General features: G+C 36.5%; 2 protein-coding genes across 3 annotated transcripts; one reads left to right on the top strand and one right to left on the bottom strand.

Moving 5' to 3' along the window:
- LOC116172127 (neprilysin-2-like) lies at nucleotides 1-2724 on the top strand. The gene is made up of 9 exons (XM_031489273.1): nucleotides 1-245; nucleotides 292-790; nucleotides 839-1015; nucleotides 1061-1281; nucleotides 1330-1488; nucleotides 1535-1775; nucleotides 1822-1987; nucleotides 2031-2281; nucleotides 2329-2724. The coding sequence occupies exons 1-9, from the start codon at nucleotides 163-165 to the stop codon at nucleotides 2665-2667; spliced, it is 2136 nt and encodes a 711-aa protein (XP_031345133.1). The 5' UTR covers nucleotides 1-162; the 3' UTR covers nucleotides 2668-2724.
- A 3243-nt stretch (nucleotides 2725-5967) lies between these two features.
- On the bottom strand, nucleotides 5968-7596 carry LOC116172130 (trypsin epsilon-like). Of its 2 annotated transcripts, XM_031489278.1 has the most exons (6): nucleotides 7483-7596; nucleotides 7339-7388; nucleotides 6635-6903; nucleotides 6466-6582; nucleotides 6270-6419; nucleotides 5968-6218 (listed from the first exon to the last, which is right to left on the bottom strand). In XM_031489278.1, the coding sequence occupies exons 3-6, from the start codon at nucleotides 6641-6643 to the stop codon at nucleotides 6066-6068; spliced, it is 429 nt and encodes a 142-aa protein (XP_031345138.1). In that variant the 5' UTR covers nucleotides 6644-6903; nucleotides 7339-7388; nucleotides 7483-7596; the 3' UTR covers nucleotides 5968-6065. The 2 variants fall into 2 exon arrangements, with proteins under 2 accessions (XP_031345138.1, XP_031345139.1); XM_031489279.1 differs by lacking the exons at nucleotides 7339-7388; nucleotides 7483-7596 and adding an exon at nucleotides 7185-7325.
- Between the last annotated feature and the right edge of the window lie 13053 nt (nucleotides 7597-20649).

Here is a 20649-nt window from a genome sequence, read left to right as displayed (position 1 = left end):
TACTTCGTGCATATAGGTTCCTAGTAAACACTGGTGATACGCAAGCATTGAAGTAATAACGATTTAACCTCTTTCTGAAGTTATCGGTCTCAATTTTTTTTGTATATATATACAGTTGGTAGATATCTGGAGATTATGAGTTGTTTGGCTCGTTAGCTCATAATGGTGTTTAGTGTGATTTTTTTTGTGTCAATCTCAGTCGTTATTGACACGTTCGCGGCACCTGTGGATGATCGAAACGCCAAGTGAGTACTTTTGAGAGTAGACAATATCATCACATTTGTTTTCCAGATGTACGGAAACTTGCGCATCGGAGAGTTGCAAGCGTACCTCTGAAGATGTACGAAAATACATTAACGAATCAGTGCACCCCTGTGAGGATTTTTATAATTTTGCGTGCGGTGGTTACTTGTCAAATCACGTAATACCAGACGATCAAAGCGAAATAAGTCAACTGTTTGAGATTACCGATGTGGTATACAATCAACTGGGGGCAGCTTTGATGGAACCCGTGAGCGAAAATGAACCAAAATCCTCAAAGTTGGTGAAGAAGCTTTTCCAACTCTGTTCCGATACCGATACGATAGAGCGAAATGGATTACGGACAGCACATTCGCTAATTAAAAGTCTTGGTGGTTGGCCGGTAGTGGATGGGGAAGCGTGGAGAGAAGAGGAATTCGACTGGAAGCAATTGATGTACGAACTTAGGAAGCACGGATTACCTATAAAGCACTTAATGAATACGCGCATAGAACAAAATGTTAAAAATTCCAGCCGTAACATTTTCGTGGTTGGTAACCCCAAGCGATCATTCACTTGCCATTCTATTCTGTTTTAGTTCGACCAACCCGAGTTGCCTGTCAATCGGCTAAATCTGATGCACGGTTTTAATAACACAGTAGTGTTCGCGTACTACGACTACATTGTTGATTTGGCGGAAATTTACGGCGGGTCCAGGAGTTATGCCGTCGCCGAATTCAAACATTTTTTTGAGTTCCTAATCGAGTTGGCGATGGTAACCTTGCTGATGTTTTATCGCAGCTTTTAACGACCATTTTAGATTTCCGTACCTCCTGAGCATCTTCGAAATATAACCGCAATTACTAACATTATGACAATTGCAGAATTGCGACAAAGATTTCCGGGTATAGATTGGCTAGAGTACATCAACAATCTTATTGCGCTTCCCGATGTTAAGCTATCGGATCAAGATCTAGTCGACGTAGGTCTTCCTAAAGCTTTAGGGGATTTGCTGAAATTACTTGAAAAGACGCCTAAAAGGTAAGTGTGTTGTAGTTTTATATTACACTCCATCGACGTGCATTGTAGAGTAATAGCCAATTATGCTATCACCGTGGCTGTGGCATCTATAGGCCATGCATTAAATAGGAAAATAAAAGAAGTCGACAATCGCTTGGCTCAAAGGCTGTTTGGGACCAGTTCCGAATCCTTAAGGTGGAGGGAGTGTGTCACTGTTACAACGCAACGGTGAGTTCTTGATGTCAAAACTTTTTTTTTCTCAAGTTGTGCTTAGAATGAAGGTGGCAGTTTCCGCAGTGTACGCAAGGAAATATTTCAATGAGGAGGCGAAGAAGAATGTCGCTTCAATTGTGACAAATCTGCACACGAAGTTTTTGCAAATCTTGGAAGGGGTAGATTGGATGGATGATGCAACAAAAAATACAGCCCTTAACAAAGCGAAAGATATCGAAATGCACATTGCTTATCCGCATGAGCTAATGAATGATACAGTGCTTGATGATTATTACAAAAATGTAAACATTAAAGAATCTTACCTAGTAAAACTTCTACCGTTTTCAGCTAACTTCATCCGAAGACTATTTGCAATATCTCTTGGATATTCAAACTTTTGCAGCCGACAAAATGTACAGAAGTTTATTAGAACCCGTAAAAAAGAGTGATTGGGCGGACCATAGCGTTTCTCACGAAGTTAACGCTTTTTACCATTTTACTGAGAACGCGATAGGTAAATCGATTACAAACGTAGTGATAATCAGAATTTCTTCCAGTTATACCAGCCGCCATCTTACAAGGGGTTATGTTTAGGAACAATCGTCCCAAGTATATGAATTACGGTGGCATTGGCTTTGTCGTTGGTCACGAAATAACACACGGTTTTGACGACACCGGAAAGCAAATCAGCAAAGAAGGACAGTTGGAAAACTGGTGGACTTACGACACGGAAAAGTCATACACGGAAAAGGCCCAGTGCATTATCGATCAGTATAGCGGATTCAAATCCGAAGAATTAAAAATACACGTAAAATGCGCACGGAAAACTTCCAATTTTTATTCGCGCCCTTTTAGCTGAATGGAATAATAACTCAAGGTGAAAATATTGCTGACAATGGTGGTGCGAAAATAGCGTACGATGCGTATCAAGAATGGGTGGCAAAGAACGAGCCCGAAAAGTGCCTACCAAATTTAGATTACACACCCAACCAGATGTTTTGGATTTCGTACGCAAATGCGTGGTGTACAAAAGAAAGAAAGGAACAGTTGAGGTCCACTATGTTAGTGCGAACTCATCCCCCATCTATGTATAGAATTTATGGAGTTATAATTAATTCCAAAAGCTTTTCCAAAGATTTTAATTGTCCTATTGGTTCTAATATGAATCCGTCAAAGAAATGTACATTTTGGTAGATAGTATAAGCTATGTTAAAATAGTGTAGATCAATTAAAGAAGCATTGTATCCAACATTGTTCAGTTTAGCTTTGCATTTCCACGTGAGAACAACTTCAATGTTTAGCCTGCAGGGATTTCTAAAATTATGTTACAAATATTGATGTGTTCCACCTGATTGCCCAGTATGACCCACACATATACAAAATACTGAAACGTCACGTAGAACTTCCGGGCTAACATTAAGAAAAACAAAATTGAATACACAAACAGTTTTTAAATCACGCACTCGGTTTGTCCAAATAACACGAGTCTTTAATTTACTGCGTTCGTAAACACACGTGGTCGATAACAAAAATCCAAAAACAGAAAAGTTTGAGAATATTGATTCCAAAAATAAATTTTATAAGGTGTTTTATTTATTTAACAAGTATAACCACCTTCTTAATGTTGTGTAAAACAAGGTCAGATGGAGGTTCTTTAGGTTGGAATAATGTCGAAGATAAGGGCGGGCAATTCTGTTTGTGTGAATGTCTAAATTTAGTTTAATCGAGGATTTTAATACAAGTAAGCGCGGAATTGGTTGTTTTTGTCGAAATTTGTTATTTTGGTATCTATTTGTCCATTTTAGCTTTGATTTTAGTAGCTTAATTTCTTTGTTTAAATTTTATCCCATGTGTAAATTTCTGTATTTAAATTATAAGATGTAGAATTACGTGTTAAACATCTGGTCCAATGCATTTAAGTTCTATCTGGTCCTTTTGAGATAAGAAACGTTATCGCGCCTAATTTAGTTAATGCACGTATTCTTTACCACCGTTAGAAGCGATAACGGAAAGGCAGGTGTGCTTTTCTTTTGCGCATTAATTTCGGCATAAGTGTAGACGTTCTGTGTTTTGTGACCGGAAACATGCGGGAAAAGTGGTCTGGTCTGCCTTTTCCTTCAAATTTGGATAACATTCAAGTTGCTGGATCTTATTACAGGAATACAAAAAATGGCGCATATACCACAGGACTAAAGTGCGGCCTAATATCGGGTACTTGTTGCCCTCATATCAGATAGCAGACATTTTTATGTTTGAACGAGTAGGCTAAGTCGCTCTTTAACCGTGAGAGTAGATAAAGTGAAACATATGATGCGTTCTAATGACACCTGTCATTCCTATTTCAAATGGGACTCAGAGCACAAAATAGAATGACGTTCATAACATATGAAAATACTGTTTCTATGGAAAGGACTCCGACGGCAGAACTCAAGTTTGCTCATTTTGACGACTAAATTAAATTCCGAATTGCCAGAAGGTTTACCATGATCAGGACCATGATTTATATGGCTTCTGCTATAAAATAAAGTTTTGTATTATACACGACGATAAAGGGAAATTACCCATCTCGTGAAAGTTACAATGGTTAAAATATCCCTTTATCGTTTGTATAATAAATTAAATTAAATTTGATCGGGTTGTTTAAACCATACACCAAACACGAGAAACTAAAGTTTGCTTATTCCCAAACTTTTAAATGGTAGGAAAAATTACAAAGTGGAACGATTTTTACAGTTGTTTATGAACTTGAACTTCAATGCGCTACCGAAAGATTTTATCTGTTTTTGGTTTTTTTGTAGTGCTCTTTTATTTTTAATTCAACATGCAATTTTCCCGCACTAAAGCGTTTCGAAACAATTTTCTTTTTCGACCCACTAACAAAAAGATATGACCTATTGAAGTTATTTAAGTATCACCCGGTATAGTTTCAAATTGAAGGAATGGAGATTTAAATAAAATATATCCACAAATTTAACAAGGGTTGAAAGCGGCGTTGTTACCAACGGTATGATTTGAGGGGTATTTTCAACGTTGCAAACTGCTCAGCTCAGTAACTTGTCAGGGATTATTTTAGGGTAACATGGGTCGCCCTCATGCAAGTAAGACCAAAGCATCTACAGTAAGTAGTGCATACCCGATAACAGTTTCCATTCTTTGGGTGTCTTAAAAAATAGGGTTGGTCGTCTCTGAAAATGATGAGGTCTTAATTCAAGCAAGTATTCGCTGGCTGCGAGATGTCCAAAAACCATTTTTACCGCCTGCTTTCAAGAACTTGTGAATACACACTATATAAAAATAGTGTATTATATACCAAGGGACTAAAGTGTGGTGTGTTTTAATACCGATGGTGCAGATTGTTGCCTGAAACGTAGTGGAGCACCCAAGGGATGAGGACGGACTTTAGTTCTGTGGTATATACGTTGTTTTTGTACTCCGGTAATCAGCTACGGCAATTTCAATGAAAAAAACTGTAGGGTCAATATAATGGTAATGTCAAATTGTGAATTGTATAACGATAAATGTCAGTTTTATTTAAAGATTCTAGTTTAAAACTACGGCATAGAAATGATCGTTTAAAACTCTGAAAAACAAGGTATAAGGAAACCTCCTGCCCCCCAAATTAAAAAAGATATATGGAAAACGGTATATTAGGTAAGTGTAAAATATGGTGCAAGAATAAAAATGTACATATAAAGGTAATCATTAATCATTAAATTGTGTTTGACAATTCAGCGTATACGGTCACTTTTTGTCCCGGGTCGCGTTTTTCTCCCTCCGGGAGAAAAAGTGGCACTTTGTCCCTTAAATGAATGACAAAACACGTTGATTCTTTTTAACCTCAAAATATGTGAAATAATTTCAAATGGGAGCGTATTAATTTTCGTGATATTTATTAAGAAGTAGATAGATATATGGATTTACGTGTATTGTTTTTCCCTCTGTCTTCTTTTAAATGACAAAATCTCTTCTGAAGGGCGCCAAATTTTATACAACCAAAATAAAATCTGGCTGTTATATTTGATTAATTTAACTATTGTTGCTTTGGCTTCACAAAAAATAAATCTCTTACGCTCCCTAAACTGTTATCGGCGTCATATTGATTCATAATATCAACTGTTTCATCTATTCAATACATCGCGCACGAACGAAAATAAAAGTACGGAAGACAAAGCAACATTATTCAAATTAATTAATATGACAACCGAATTTTTATTTGTTTTAAGAGTTATTTTGGTTGCATAACATTAGGCGCCCTTCAGAAGCAATTTTGTCATTTAAAAGTAGACATAGGAAAAACAACACATGTAAATCCCTATGTCTACTTCTTAATAAATATCACTGTATACCTCAAACGGTTTGAGTATGAGAGCTTCCATTTCATCTTTAAAATCGACCCTGTATACAGTAGCCATGTACTTTCGTACAATCTGGCTTTTACCGAAACAATCTTTTTGTACAGTTGAATATAAAAGGTTTCATAAAAATAACTTGTAGTGTAGTTATACCTGAGTACTTTAATAAGGATATATAAAAGAATGTGAATGCTTTTGAGTTAACATTATACATAGGTGTTTGATTTACGCACTATGCTTTTAGTCCATTAACTTCATTGCACCTTGAATCCAATTTCCGAAGAACGCAACATCTGAGTATACACCAGGAAATCTGATATCTCCGCATTGTCTTCCACTGGAAATAATCCCTACTAAATTTCCTTGACAAACCAGTGGCCCTCCGGAATCACCCTACAAACTATTTACTGGATTCCGTTATTTAACTTATATAGAATACGATACCGAGCAAGCATCTTTATCCCCATTAGGCGATCCAGCGCAAAACATCCCAGGGTATAACTTAATCTTTAATTCATTGTACTTATCCGAGCACACACTCTGGGAAATAATCTGTAGATCAACCAACATCAATTTGTCGCTCAATGCAGAAGTCTGGAAGAAATTAGTCAATGAAATCCCACTTCCTTGTATATCTCACCGGCGACGTGCTTCCCCATCCTGAAGCAACACAAGTCTCGCCGACCTTTAAAGCATCAGTGTTTAATTGAATCGAGTTAATCGGTGAATTTGCACTTAGTGGCAGCTGTCTATCCAGCTATAATGTCTAAGATTGTACCACTACCACCTTACGTTTAAGAAGTACCTACCTTCAGCATTGCGATATCATTCTCCACGCAGTCGTATCATTGTAACGGCTATGTGTAACAATTTTATCGACGTCTCGCCTAATACTGTTTGCTGTTACCTCCATTTCCGTTTGCCCGGCCACGACGAATATGGCATCGGGATCAATCGGGGAGGTTACATTCTGATCGTTTAGTTCTCCAACACAGTGCGTTGCTGTTAATATGTAGACGGGGGTTAATGTAACACCACCGCAAAGAAACATCGAATTGGCCTTCCATCTTAAACTAACCTAAAATGTCTTTGATATCTTCACACAACTTAGTAACGGATACGGGAGGTCTTATAAGTATTACATATTATCGCAAACGGTGCACATTTACCCAGTGATTCATAATACCTACTTTTTGATTAAAAAAAAGATGCGGGGTGTATTCGAAGGCTCTGATCTTGAACTAGAGTTTCTATACTTATTGGCAGAGAGAAGCAATAAGCTCATATTGATTCATTTTGGATGTGAATTGAAATAACATAGACTAGAAAAGGTAAAGCTCTGTTGGACAATATACCTACTTGAAAATATTTCGTCCCGTGCTTGACGTTACATGATTACTGATTTTTTGATTACAAATAAAGGTACATATATGAAGCGTAGATAACATAGAAAACTCCTCCCGTATGCGACACCGTGCGATACTGTCTACCGAAATTGTATTTACATAGGTACCTGGGAAGGGACTTCACCTGGATGTCCTCCTATAATCCTTAGGCTTAACCCTGTAAAGAACCATATTTTTGAAACGAGAAACAGAATATATCCTCTCACACTACCACATATCAGGACAAAACATGATCTGAGAAGTAAACTTACCCCAGTGGCAAAACGTACTAAAACAGAGGAATAGTGTAAGAAATCGTAACGCTGTCATTTTATCCGAAGAGACTAATGATGTTTGGAACATCTTGTGATTTAAGCCGTTTTATACTACAAAAATACCTTTATCGGATATTAGCTAACTTTTTTGGTGATATCAGGAGTGTAAATAACATTAATCGCGATTCTTCCAATAAACTAAGTACTTGATTGATATAAACGGTGATTACAATTGTTTTTTCGATGATTATTTATCATTTCCCGAAATGCTTAATGGCACCATAGCTTTTTGTTATAATTATGTAGGTACGGGTACATATCAAATCGTGGGTATAGTGTTTAGGGTTGTTAATTCGTCCAGATTTTCCCGATACGTCCATCTCTACATCTTGAGTCATCGGTCATAGTTAACGCAGAATGTGATAATGTACATAGATGTTATCAATATTATCAAATACACTTACAACATATCAGTTTCGAAATATGTACGTATGTTTATTTGCAATAAGTACACCGGGAATAATGTTACAAACATCGTATCCCTATTAATAATAATAGCTATTTTGGACCAGAAAGGGCTAGTGAACTAAAATATAGTAGATTCATGTATAAGATGAATCTCATAAATGTCAAATAAAGGAAATGGAGAATAATTGGAAAATGGAGTAACTTGACCGTCTTGTATGATTGGTGTGCGGACAATTCGCGCCATGATAATTTGCTCCCGGACAATTTTCGCCCGGGTAATTCGCTCCCGGACAATTCGCACCCGGACGCGTATTGGCATTCTGTACTATTATTCAGAGCAGCTCTGGTCTGATTCGCAGTATACTATGGCTTCACGTTATGCGCAATTTGATAATACATTATGTACTGCGATTCAGAGCACCGAAATGGTTTAAACTTTAGAGTTCTGAAACACTGTATATAATGGGTTTCTATAAAGCACATCATACACTTACAAAAAGTGTTTTTATTGTTACCTTTGCAAGAAAAGATATTTTTTGTTGTTTGTGTGTAATCAAGGTTCTCAAACTGCACTAAAATGATCTATAAAGAGGTATTGGTTGAAATGTGCCACGAGAATAAGTTTTCAATGATCGTATATTTGGAATTAGTAGAACATGGATTTAAAGCGAAATTTAAAAAAAACGGGTGAAGATATTAACAGTGTTTGGCGCGAAAAGTGCTTCGCTAATTTTAGCAATAAAACAAACACGAAACCGAGCACTAAACCATATCGGTGTTCTGAATCGCAGTATATCATGTATTATCAAATTGCGCATAACGTGAAACCATAGTATACTGCGAATCAGACCAGAGCTGCTCTGAATAATAGTACAGAATGCAAATACGCCACCCGGACAACTTGCTCCCAGGACAATTCGCGACCGGATGATTCGATCCCGGAAAATTCGTTCCCAGGACAATTCGCGATCGGATAATTGGCTCCCGGACATTTCGCGTCCGGATAATTCGCTCCCGGAAAATTCGCGCTTAGAATAATTCGCTTCCGTAGAAATTCTTCAACAAAATGTTGGTTTTTCTAATAATTTTTTAATCTTATTGACAAGCAAGTGGTTATGATGTTGAATGTTTTAAATATTATGCACATGCGCTTGGAAGTCACTGCAGAAGTATACACATATTTCAATTTCATAGCGATCATCACCTAATATGGTGATTTGAGATCGTAATTATTCGGGTAGTTTCAATTTTTTTGTTTTTTTTATACATGTCACCGAATGTTAAATCTTAAATCCAAGTTTTTGACCTTGACGAAGCTGTGCGCGCGCCACCATCTAAAAAAATCTAGTCAAAATAGCGGCAAAACCTAGTTTTTCGCATGTATGTCCTTTTAACGCAAATTTCCGTTAAAGTAGTTTTAACAAATTTTGAAATCTCCTACAACTTTGGTAACAGAATTTCTAATAGGTACCGAGATATAAAGTCGCAATGATGCGTGTAAGACAAGTAAAATGACCCACTTACTTTTTAGCGCATTTTTGGAAAAACATACGTTATTATATTCGTTATGACTGGCTGGCTGTCCGACTGAGATCTCAGCAATTACAATAGCTACAGACTTCAAATTTTCACTAAAAGCTTTCTGAGGTAGTGTAGATGTGCAGGCTCTAGTCTATTTTGAGTTAGATTACTCGTAAGATCGATAATTTTAAACTTTGCTAATAAAATACTGATCTGCACTACCAAAAATCCGCTTTCATCATGCATGTGCTGATTTACAACTTGTTTTTCTTACTCGGATTCTGAACAACTTCAAGATAATCTTCGTTTGTCTCATCAGTCGAATCTGTGGCTCACCAAAGCCCTCATCATCATCAACGGTTTCTATAGCATTCTCACAGGAGTTGCCGTGGCGGTGAATAGTAGCGAACATTTCAAACCCGTAGGTGCACTTCCCAGAGCAACCTTTTTTGCACTGGCAGGACGTGAAGTTCAGCCCCCATTTGCAAGTAGGTATATCCTGGCATCTTTGGTGATGGTAGCCTGGATAAATTGAATAAAGTTGGAATACAGCGGGTCATTCACAGAGTATGTGGTGACCGGTGTGCCGTCTCATCGTCTGTGTAATATCCTCTGCAACATGGTCATCATACCAAACCCATTTGCGGTGCATGTGTTTGTTTACTTTGCAGGGCCCAAAAAGTATGCCACGAGTAACCTCAGGTTCTTTCTTAATAGCCCTGTGCAAAAATGATACATTTTACGTCTATCTAAAATGACAATTTCCCAAAATTACATTCCCACTGGATTATCTCAGAATTATGGAGAAAATGGCTTTAAAACCACTGCAAACGTCAAATATCAAATAATCGTTTGTACCAACGAACGGTGTTGCCAATTTCGACATAATTTTTCTCCCCTTGTAATATCAGAACTGGGCGTAGCAATATCAGCGTAGGTTCATCGTTAACCATTAAGTTTCAAACTTTGTGTAAATACACTTTTACGTCATTACTTTTAAAATAATGAAATAATGAGTTCGTTTCTGATATCCATAGAATGTTATGCAACTCTGAACTAAAGATGGTTTATTTCAATGGGGTTCTTAGGTGAACACTGAACTAGCTGCCAAGCTACTATAGAAAATTACATACAAATACGCTATGCGAATACAAGAAATTTGGTTTTTCTTGAATACCTTGAAACGGCAAGTTTGAGTTTGTGCCTCCTCTTTGTCAGGTCTGATATATCTGAGTTTTCAATAATTGAGGCACATATAACAAAATATAAGATGTTCAGAAATTAGTTTAAAAATTTGAATTTCCCGCAACGTCAATACTTTGAAATCGCTTAAACTCCCCGTCAATTCCTGGAGATCCACGGCAATCCCTGAAATCGGATAATATTCCTTATAAATCCTCAGAAATCCTTTCGAAATCTTCTTAAATTCTTCCCCATACTTGCTTGACACTCCATTCCAATACTTTACAACCGCCGCTTTCATATAGAAAAACCTACGCGCCCTCATATCTTCTCACATGGTATTATAAATTAATAACAATATTTGCTATTGAAGTGACGGTTTGTAGGGTGAGTAGGCTCAAAAATCAGACTTCCTTTTTTTTTAATTGGTAATCCAAATATTTCGGACGCAGTTTGCTGTCCTTCCTCAGTGAAATTTCCGAAAGAAAGGAACCTTTTTAATATTTGCTATATATCTCAAATACTGCGTGGTAATATTGAGTAAAACAATTAGAAGCCAAAGTTTATTTTTGACCAAGCTAAAGAAAGTTACTTCAGTGACAAACTGCAATTGGAAGGTAGACAATAAGAAAAATCAAATTTTGCCTTTTTCTATATGAGAATGAAAATTCATTTAGATCATCGGTTAAAAAATTGTAGTTGACATGTGATAACTTATCAGGAACGACTTCATTCGGTACGGCAACAATTATTGAAAGGTAAAAGTGACCGCACGTGCAGATAAGCGCATCAGGTGATTAATTTCTACCTACCCACGTTACCGCCCCTCCATCAAAAATATAACTTATGACCAAATCATTCGATCGTGTTAACGCGAAGTGAAGTGCATCTTGTGCGGAATGGTCCCCAAAAATTCCAGATGGTTCAAAGGAGAGTCCCTAGTACCGAAAGCAAGAAAGCTAAGGGTGGCCTTTGACAAGCACAGATTATAGGTACCGCGTAAAATGCAGTAAGTAAATTTGATTTTTACATTTTAAACAATGGGGATACCATGCAAAATGATTTTGGATTTGGACAATACGGGAAGGGTGACCAAATATTGTGTCTGGAAATTTACCTCGACACATGTAACTGCCGTTAGTTTCAATCAATCATTTCCCAAATCAAAAATTTATACACGACAATTAAAATCTTCTTATCTATCCGAGTCTAAAATTGGAAACACATGTGTTGTCCATTGCGTCGGCGACGTCTGCATTTTAAACAGGTGTTTAGAAGTGTGTTGATAATTTCATTCTTAAAAAAACCACATTTGCCTTTTTTATTAGCTTTTATAATAATTGTCTCTAAAATTGGAAACACATGTTATCCATTGCGTCGGCGGTGTCGGCAGGTGTTTAGAAGTCGGTTGTGAGTTTCATGTTTTAAACTGAATATTTCCCTCATATGTCATAAATGCCATATGAGGTGTGCAATTATCGCTCAATTACAGCGACTATTCAATTCATCTAACATTTGTCACATTTCAACCAGTGAAATGTCTCGATTTCAAATTGCTGCGCCAATGGGAACGAATTATAGTGATAATTGCACGTGTGGTATTTCAGCGATAATTCAATGCGATTATTCAATGACATTTGTCAAACTTCCACCAGTGAAATGACGCGAAATTTTGTCGTATTAACCGGAACATTCTTCTTAGTTTGTTAATCAATTTCGACAACCGTCTTATCACCACATCTTTTAATTTAATCACTCATAACGAATTAGCTTGGAGCACAAAAGTTCGAATAGAATCAATAGCAAAATGAAAAGCAACTTCCATATTTTATTTTGACGTTTATTGTTGTCATGGAAATACATTCGCGTGGGTAATTATGTTTAATTTTTCTTTTGATTTATTGAATAGTCCTCCGAATACCATTCGTAGTCGAAGTATTTGTAGATTATTTTTGAGCTGCTGCTCCACTCATGCTAGTTACGCTTTTTAATACCACTCGCGCAAGCGCTCGTGGTATTAATCAGCGTAACTAGCATTCGTGACAGCACCTCAAAAATATTCGACAATACTTCGACTACTTATGGTATTATATATGACAATTCAACTCATGTATAAAAAATCGCATAAGCCGCAGTGAAATTGTCACTTTGACAGCGGCAAAAGTTACCTGCAACTTTTCCAGCGACAAATGCACTAGTGGTTTTTTCACTTATTCATTTCCGAACCAATTATCGCATTATCCTTTCCCATATGACTAGTTTGACGTCTGTCAGTAATTGATTAGTTATGTGAATTTCTTGTTCGTTAAATTGTCCTGCCGAATTACACTCGAGGTTTGTATTTAAACCGAGTAAATTTGTGTTGTTGCAATTCAAATCTGTTGCCTTTTAGCAATTGAACTCGAAAAACTGTCAACAGATTTTCATTACCTAAACAACCCAAATTTACTCGGTAAAATACAAACCTCTTGTGCAATTATAAGTGACAATTCAACTCATGTATAAAAAATCGCATAAGCCGCAGTGCAATTGTCACTTTGACAGCGGCAAAAGTTACCTGCAACTTTTCCAGCGACAAATGCACTAGTGGTTTTTTCACTTATTCATTTTCGAACCAATTATCGCATTATCCTTTCCCATATGACTAGTTTGACGTCTGTCAGTAATTGATTAGTTATGTGAATTTCTTGTTCGTTAAATTGTCCTGCCGAATTACACTCGAGGTTTGTATTTAAACCGAGTAAATTAGTGTTGTTGCAATTCAAATCTGTTGCCTTTTAGCAATTGAACTCGAAAAACTGTCAACCTAAAAATGCTCCACCTGCGGTGTCGCATTTTTATTAGTTGACAGTTTTTCTCGTCTAATTGCTAGGCAACAGATTTTCATTACCTAAACAACCCAAATTTACTCGGTAAAATACAAACCTCTTGTGCAATTATAAGTGATAATTTCACGTGTGGTATTTCAGCGACAATTCAATGCGATTATTCAATGACATTTGTCAAACTTCCACCAGTGAAATGTCGCGAAATTTTGTCGTATTAACCGGAAAATTCTTCTTAGTTTGTTAATCAATTTCGACAACCGACTTATCACCACATCTTTTAATTTAATCACTCATAACGAATTAGCTTGGAGCACAAAAGTTCGAATAGAATCGATAGCAAAATGAAAAGCAACTTCCGTAATTTATTTTGACGTTTATTGTTGTCATGGAAATACATTCGCGTGGGTAATTATGCTTAATTTTTCTTTTGATTCATTGAATAGTCCTCCGAATACCATTCGTAGTCGAAGTATTTGTAGATTATTTTTGAGCTGCTGTTCCACTCATGCTAGTTACGCTTTTTAATACCACTCGCGCAAGCGCTCGTGGTATTAATCAGCGTAACTAGCATTCGTGACAGCACCTCAAAAATATTCGACAATACTTCGACTACTTATGGTATTATATATGACAATTGCACTGTAGAAAGCGAAAGAGCCCTGCGATAATTGCACTGTCCATATCCATGGCAACTGGCAACTCCTTTGGACAATTTCACAATACACCGACAATTTATAAGTATAGGTAACGTCAGTTTGACAAGTAATGCTTGTTCGGGAAATATTCCCCTAAATTACACTCGTGCATCAAAATAAACCTGATAATTTTTTATTCAAGCAGGTTGTCAGTAAAAAACTGCATTCGGTAATTTTCATATTTTGTTAAAAGAGCTCTCCACCTTCGGTGTCGGGCTCTTTCGCCAAAATATGAAAATAAACTCATGCAGTTTTTAGACAACATGCTTTCAAAAAAATTATCGGTAATTTTGATGCACTTGTGCAATTACCTACGATAATTATATTTGCCTTTAATAATAATTCCCTCAGAGTTTACTAATTTTGAATTAATTTGATAAAGTGAACCGAATACTTCCTTCACAAAATGAAATGCTTCTTGAAAACGAAACAAGCAACTCATGATTATTGTGTCACCTCATGCCTAAAAATTGTACAAAAATGTTGACTAGCAATTTCATTCTTTCTCTCTGTATTCATGTTAAATCAAGGTCTGTATTAGAAGCATTTAATTAGTCCAAAAATTCATTCAATACATCAATGAATTCACAAACTTCTTTAGATTTTCGCATATTCAGATCAGATATTTTGTCTTGAATTTCGGAAATGAAGTTATTATGGTGCTAACACAATCAGAAACGTACGGTGTCATTTGGGAATAGACGTTTTGGTGTGTTTTTGAAAGACATGTACCTTACAATTTAGAAATAACTTGAGCAAAAGACGTGATTTTGGCAAGCATTACACCCAAAACAATGTTCTCAGGGTCTTTACAAGTTTGGGGTTGCTGTTTTCATGACGCAGCACCTTACAATTTATATGAAAATTAAATATACAATCGCTTGCCAGTTATATTAGATAAGGGGTAAGGCGAACTGACCTTTATAGCGTAAACGTCACAAATTATAGATAACAGGTATTCAAATGCCTCAGCATACGCGCTTATTTCGAAGTGCGCGCTCACCGCGATTGAAGTGGTTCATCCGTCCTTGCACGGTGGTTCGAGTAAAAACCGATAGGGGTAGGTTTTTCCTTTGTAAATATGGTAGTTAATAATCTACAAACATAACGATAAATTTAAGTGTCATCAAAAATTGATCACATCTATTGGTGGAGAATATCCACCGTGCTTTTGCAAACGAATCTTCCAATAGATTCAAAATTTTAATCGCATTTTTTAAGTAGATTTGATTTTTATGTAATTTATTGGTTCTGTTCATGTAGCATACATAACAATTTCGTGTACAACCCAAAATAGCTATTTGTGTATTAAGAGCGCAAAATGATATATTGTCGATTGAAAGAGACAGTTGACGCGCGACGAAGGAGCGCGGCAATCTCTTGAAATCGACAATCAATTTGCGCTCGAATTACACACAAGGTTTTTTCTACAATCGAGCAGTTCACATATTTCCAAAAATTTAAATTTTTCACTCAAATCATTTTAATCTTATGCCCAAATGAAAGATGTCATTTACTCGTTGTCATTGGATACTCTGAGCAATGCATATTTGATTTATAGTTAATAATTGGGAGAGCGAGCGTTTTTTCTATTTTGTCGCTTATAAGCGACAAAGTGACATTCCTCGAAAAAGATGACGTTTGCGTTGTCAAATACGAGCGCAAATGCCTACTTTGGATATCGATTGTAGAAAATAGTATATTAAGTATGGAGAACGGTAAGGGATTCGTTCGACGTGCTTATAACATTTTTTGCGCGATCGAAATTAAAATTATTCAACCAATATAAATATGCACTAAGAAATTAACGAGCAGAATAAATCGAAATGATCGAAGTGGTATGGTGTACATCACTAGGTAACCAGTTTATTTGTCAAAATTGAAATTAATAATTTTATAAAATTGTGCATGTGTCTGATGTAGTTTGCTAGCTTTGCACTTCCTTTATGACTTTATGAGCCAGGTATTTGCCGGTGGCCGAATGGTATGTCGAAGATTAAATTAAAGATTAAATGTAATGTAAGACTGTTAAAATTGAACTGATTGTTTTTAAAAAGGCGTCGGTAAGTATTTTTGCTGTTCTGTTTTCAGATCGGTAAAGTAATTTATTTCATACTGTCCGGTAGATGTTCGATTACACTATCATTTTGAGTCCGGTAGGTGAGTTATTACAGCATCGGAGCCGGTAAGTGTCGCTAAGCAACACTTACCGGACTGTTATTTGTATACATCAAATTTGACATCTTCACACAATTAATTGAAAACCCCAACATAAATTTGACTGTAATTCTTTATTTCAAACATTAACATTGATTGTAATGAAACAATTTGTATTGCCCTCAACACTACGCCTGGGTTATTACTGGATGTCGAGTTAGTAATGTTTGATTCCTTCTGCTGTAGAACTTCAATGAAATTTTCGCCGCCTTGTATCAGTTGTATCATACGGCCAATCTTAACTTTTCCTTCTACCGAGCCTTCGATGTATTTTTCTGCCGTCGATGAGCTTTTCCATGCCCCATGACGCTTTAACACCGAAACCCAGGCAAAAAAATCTCAATTCAAAAACTTACCGCGTCCAAAAAGTATGCCAACATGACTTTCCTCTACTTGTTTCGCCCCATGTTCGTTCCTCAATTGGCAAAACACTTAGTACTCTTTTTCATACCTTGCGGCTGACTTCTTAGGAACCAACTTTTCGGTTGCTTGATGAGATTTCGACAGGATTGTATCGGGAACAGTGAAACATCCCACAACGTTTATAACGTCAATTTTTCAGTGAAAAAAAATTCAATTGTCAACAAACTACAAACTATAGCAACGGCCGTTGCCACAGAAACAAGGTAATGCGATTTTTACAATATGATGAAATTTTGTAATCTTTGAAATGAAATAATGATACAAAACAGACAGACAGTATGAAATAATAGCATATTGAAAGACAAGTGTTACAATGCGACCTATTGTAATACGACTATCTTGTGGCACGAGAGTGGCGACGCGAAGCGTAGCCACGAGTGTCCGCAAGATAGGAGTATTACAATCAAGTATTGTAACACGCGTTTTTCATACTATTTTTTCTATTTCGGTGCTTTAATTTAATTAAAAAAATCATTATTATAAACAATAGGGAACATTAGAACTAACATGTTTTATGTTGGGAACACTTTTTATGCCGTTAAGTTTTAGGTTGGCAGCGTAGTAAGACTGACGTTTTGAAGTTCAAACATGGAAGTACCCAACGAAGTACCTACTTGTACTAACTAGTAACTGCCAACTTAAGAGATGAGTTACCAAAAAAAACGACTATAATCACTGTCTTTGTACAACTGTTTTCGGCCGAAAACAGTTGTACAAAATCATCATTGTGACACCGAAATAGAAAAAATACTTTACGATATACGTCCGGTAGTACTTGTAACAGTACTCGTTTAAGACATTCTTGACTCGGCTCCTGACGTCGCCTCGTCCATAATGTCTAACTCGTACTGTTACAAGTAACCTACCGGACTTATAACGTAAATAACTATATTGATCACACAATTAATTGAAATTCACATCGAAAATGTAACGCGACTCTCAACTTTCTTAGTAGTATCTAGGTACCTTTGAACTAAATTTCCAACAATTTTAGCTATTATTCATCTACACCTGGATCGACAACTAACTTGATTGCTTTCTGTTTCTAGAAAATGTTCTTTCGCAATTTATTTCTCCAGCTTTTTTGTACAAAAGCGCTTTTCTTTTAAAAATGGCGAAAAGCATTTCCAGAGAAGTAGCGAATCACTCAAAATACCTCCATTTTCCAACGAAGTTGGGTGCGCCAGCCTTAATGGCGTTCTTAGGAGCGATAGGGAATTCTCATTACAATCACATTGATATTCATATAAAAATTTGCCAGAAATACTGTTATTGAAACTTAAGACATTTTGGAAATGAAATTATTTGATTTTTTTAGGAATTAAAAAAGGTGCATTTTGTCTCAAAAGCGAGGTGTCGGTCAAGGTATACCTATTGCGTTTTCTCTCTCATTAGAATCTCCACATTAAAGTATCAAAATACTTGGTCGCAGTATACAGGAAGTTACATTTTCTTTGCCATCCTGTATAACGAAAACGACGCCCTTAAGACCATGCATTTTTTTCTTGTTTTACAAACGAACCACAATTTTCATTACTGTAATTGTCTTGGTTTAATTTTTTTAACCAACAATGGGAAAGTCTGAAAGTTCGACCTTCAGAAGTTGTTATTTTTGATACTAAATCTGTGCTCTTTTCAGTTGTTTGTTCGACGCGAACGAAGACTGCCACAGCGCGGGAACACTTCCTCCTGGTGAGAGAGCGATACAAAGCTTGGCCAGGTGAGTTTAATAAATGTAATAAACAAAACGTGTCACCATACACGTAAAATTCAAATTTTAAACATTATTAAGTGTGCTAGATTTAGTTGTTCTGTCACAATTAATTTTACCGATTTTAACGTTTCTAGCAATATCACAAGCTATTATTATTCTCTTGGAAATACAATCATGTCATACGCAAATCGTATACTAACAATCCTCTTCCCTCCGATGTTTATACCATATTTTTCTCTTTTCCAACATATTCCCGCCATGCCTGTCAGCATCCCTGTTAAACCCCTCTATCTATAATATTAAACCAGTTCGTCTTTTTACAGCCAACCCTGATTTTTGCTTTTTGTTTCATAAATAAGTGTCGTATTAGTCACCTTTCTCTCCAGTTGACACCTTTCTGCTTTTTGTATGTCCAACAGTTTCTCCCAGTTTACCAATCGATTGCGTTCAGAATGTCAACAAAAGCTACACAGAAGGTCTTCCCTTTTTCCAAATATCCTTCGCATATCATTCTCACCACTCCTATTGCCTATTCCTCTTCTGAAACTGAACTTTTCCTCTACTAAATCCCCCCCCCCCCCCCATAACATTGTTGTCTTCTATCCGATATTTCAATAAGCCCTTTGCTGTGAGGGTCACTAGGCTGACTGTTCTATATTCTGAAATTTTTTTTGTACCGTTGTTGTTTAGGTAGAGCCACCATTTCTGAATAGAAAATGTCTCCTGGCAACAACCCACTTTCGTAAATTGTAAGAGATCTAATTTTTTTGACCCCTCTTTTGCAGACATTTCAAGAAACCCATAGGGATACTAATACTATCGACTCCTGCTGCCTTCCCATCCTTCATTTCTTTTATGGCTGCCATTACTTCCGTTGGTAGAATACCATCCCCGATGTTGTCATTCTCTGCTTCCCCTGCGCTTTCCACTGTCAGCTGTGTTGTTGGTACTTTGCTTGATATGATTTCTCCATATATTCTTTCCACCTTCCCAATACTTCGCTTTCTTCTGTCAACAACTTCCCATCCAGATTTTTATCCCTGTACTTCCACCTTTTTTCTCCCTATCTGGCGTACTTTTCTACTTTATTATATACCAAACCATGTCTACATAATTTCTCCAGTTTTTCGATTTCCCTTCATTCCGTGTCAAGCCATACTGTTCTTGCCTTATTCGTTTGTTTTCTTAGTTTTTTGTTAAAATTTCTGTACAATTTTTTTCTTTCGGCTGTCCTTAAATGTTTACCTTTTTTCTTTTCTTCCATCTTATTTATCATTTTTGTTGCTCTCGTACAATTGCCGGGATAATAAAGCTTGTAAATACCTCGACCGCATTTAAAACTTGCGTCAAATTTTCAAAGACGTAAATCGAGTTGTCGTTGTTACTGCACAAAGATACAAATAGCCAAATAATAACTACTACACTAATTTTCCCGCTCATGAATAGTTTTTTCGTAAGAAAAATGTCTAAATACGTGTTTCTGATTTCCAACGAAGACTGTTTTTCGACGGGGGGTTTGTTTTGGGTACTCTAAATGTCTTATGCGTGATCTTCTAGGAATTTTATTTGTTTAGTGGTTGTTCCCAAAGGGAACAACAGTAAACTTTGTGTCTTCCTTGAAATCGTTTGTACTGTACAAAGTGTACAAGAGACAATTCTCAAAAAAGCAAATTAGCACCCCCCAGTTAGTATTATTCACTAAAATTTGTGTTTTGTTTCAGGAGACAGATGAACGCCAAGTTTCGGTAAGTGCTTTTCTCTTTCCTGGGATGTGCATGGGTGATATATTAACATGTAAGTGATTAGTGACAAAGTGCTAGAAGATGAACGACAAAAGACTTTTTGGTATAGGTATTATACTGCTAGATGCGATAACAGTGAGCTACCAAATTAATCAGCTTGAAAAAAAGCACTTTACCGGTAGTGGGTGTAGGTATGAATTCATACTTATGCCTAAGCATACTAAGTAATCTGCTTTTTGTGTGTAATTCCTACACCAATCTGGTTGATTTTGATAGTTCTCAATAATATCTCATGTAGTAAGTATTAGTAAAGGTAAGCAGATAACTGATTATTTAATTGAAAATGAGTTGGTTTGCATGCAAGCACCAAATGG

This window comes from Photinus pyralis, unplaced genomic scaffold, assembly GCF_008802855.1.
Source record: "Photinus pyralis isolate 1611_PpyrPB1 unplaced genomic scaffold, Ppyr1.3 Ppyr1.4_LG5, whole genome shotgun sequence".
Taxonomy (NCBI): Eukaryota; Metazoa; Arthropoda; class Insecta; order Coleoptera; family Lampyridae; genus Photinus; species Photinus pyralis.
Note: the sequence above shows the minus strand (reverse complement) of the source record. Positions and strands in the feature narration are given on the sequence as shown.

What these genes read in the sequence shown, in the direction of transcription:
- LOC116172127 (XM_031489273.1), top strand. Translation starts at nt 163, where the DNA reads ATGGTGTTTAGTGTGATTTTTTTTGTGTCAATCTCAGTCGTTATTGAC. An exon ending in CCAGCCGTAACATTTTCGTG is followed by an intron (nt 791 to 838) that starts GTTGGTAACCCC and finishes ATTCTGTTTTAG; the next exon opens with TTCGACCAACCCGAGTTGCC. An exon ending in CCGAAGAATTAAAAATACAC is followed by an intron (nt 2,282 to 2,328) that starts GTAAAATGCGCA and finishes GCGCCCTTTTAG; the next exon opens with CTGAATGGAATAATAACTCA.
- LOC116172130 (XM_031489278.1), bottom strand. An exon ending in GATGGGGAAGCACGTCGCCG is followed by an intron (nt 6,420 to 6,465) that starts GTGAGATATACA and finishes AATTTCTTCCAG; the next exon opens with ACTTCTGCATTGAGCGACAA. An exon ending in GGGATAAAGATGCTTGCTCG is followed by an intron (nt 6,219 to 6,269) that starts GTATCGTATTCT and finishes AATAGTTTGTAG; the next exon opens with GGTGATTCCGGAGGGCCACT.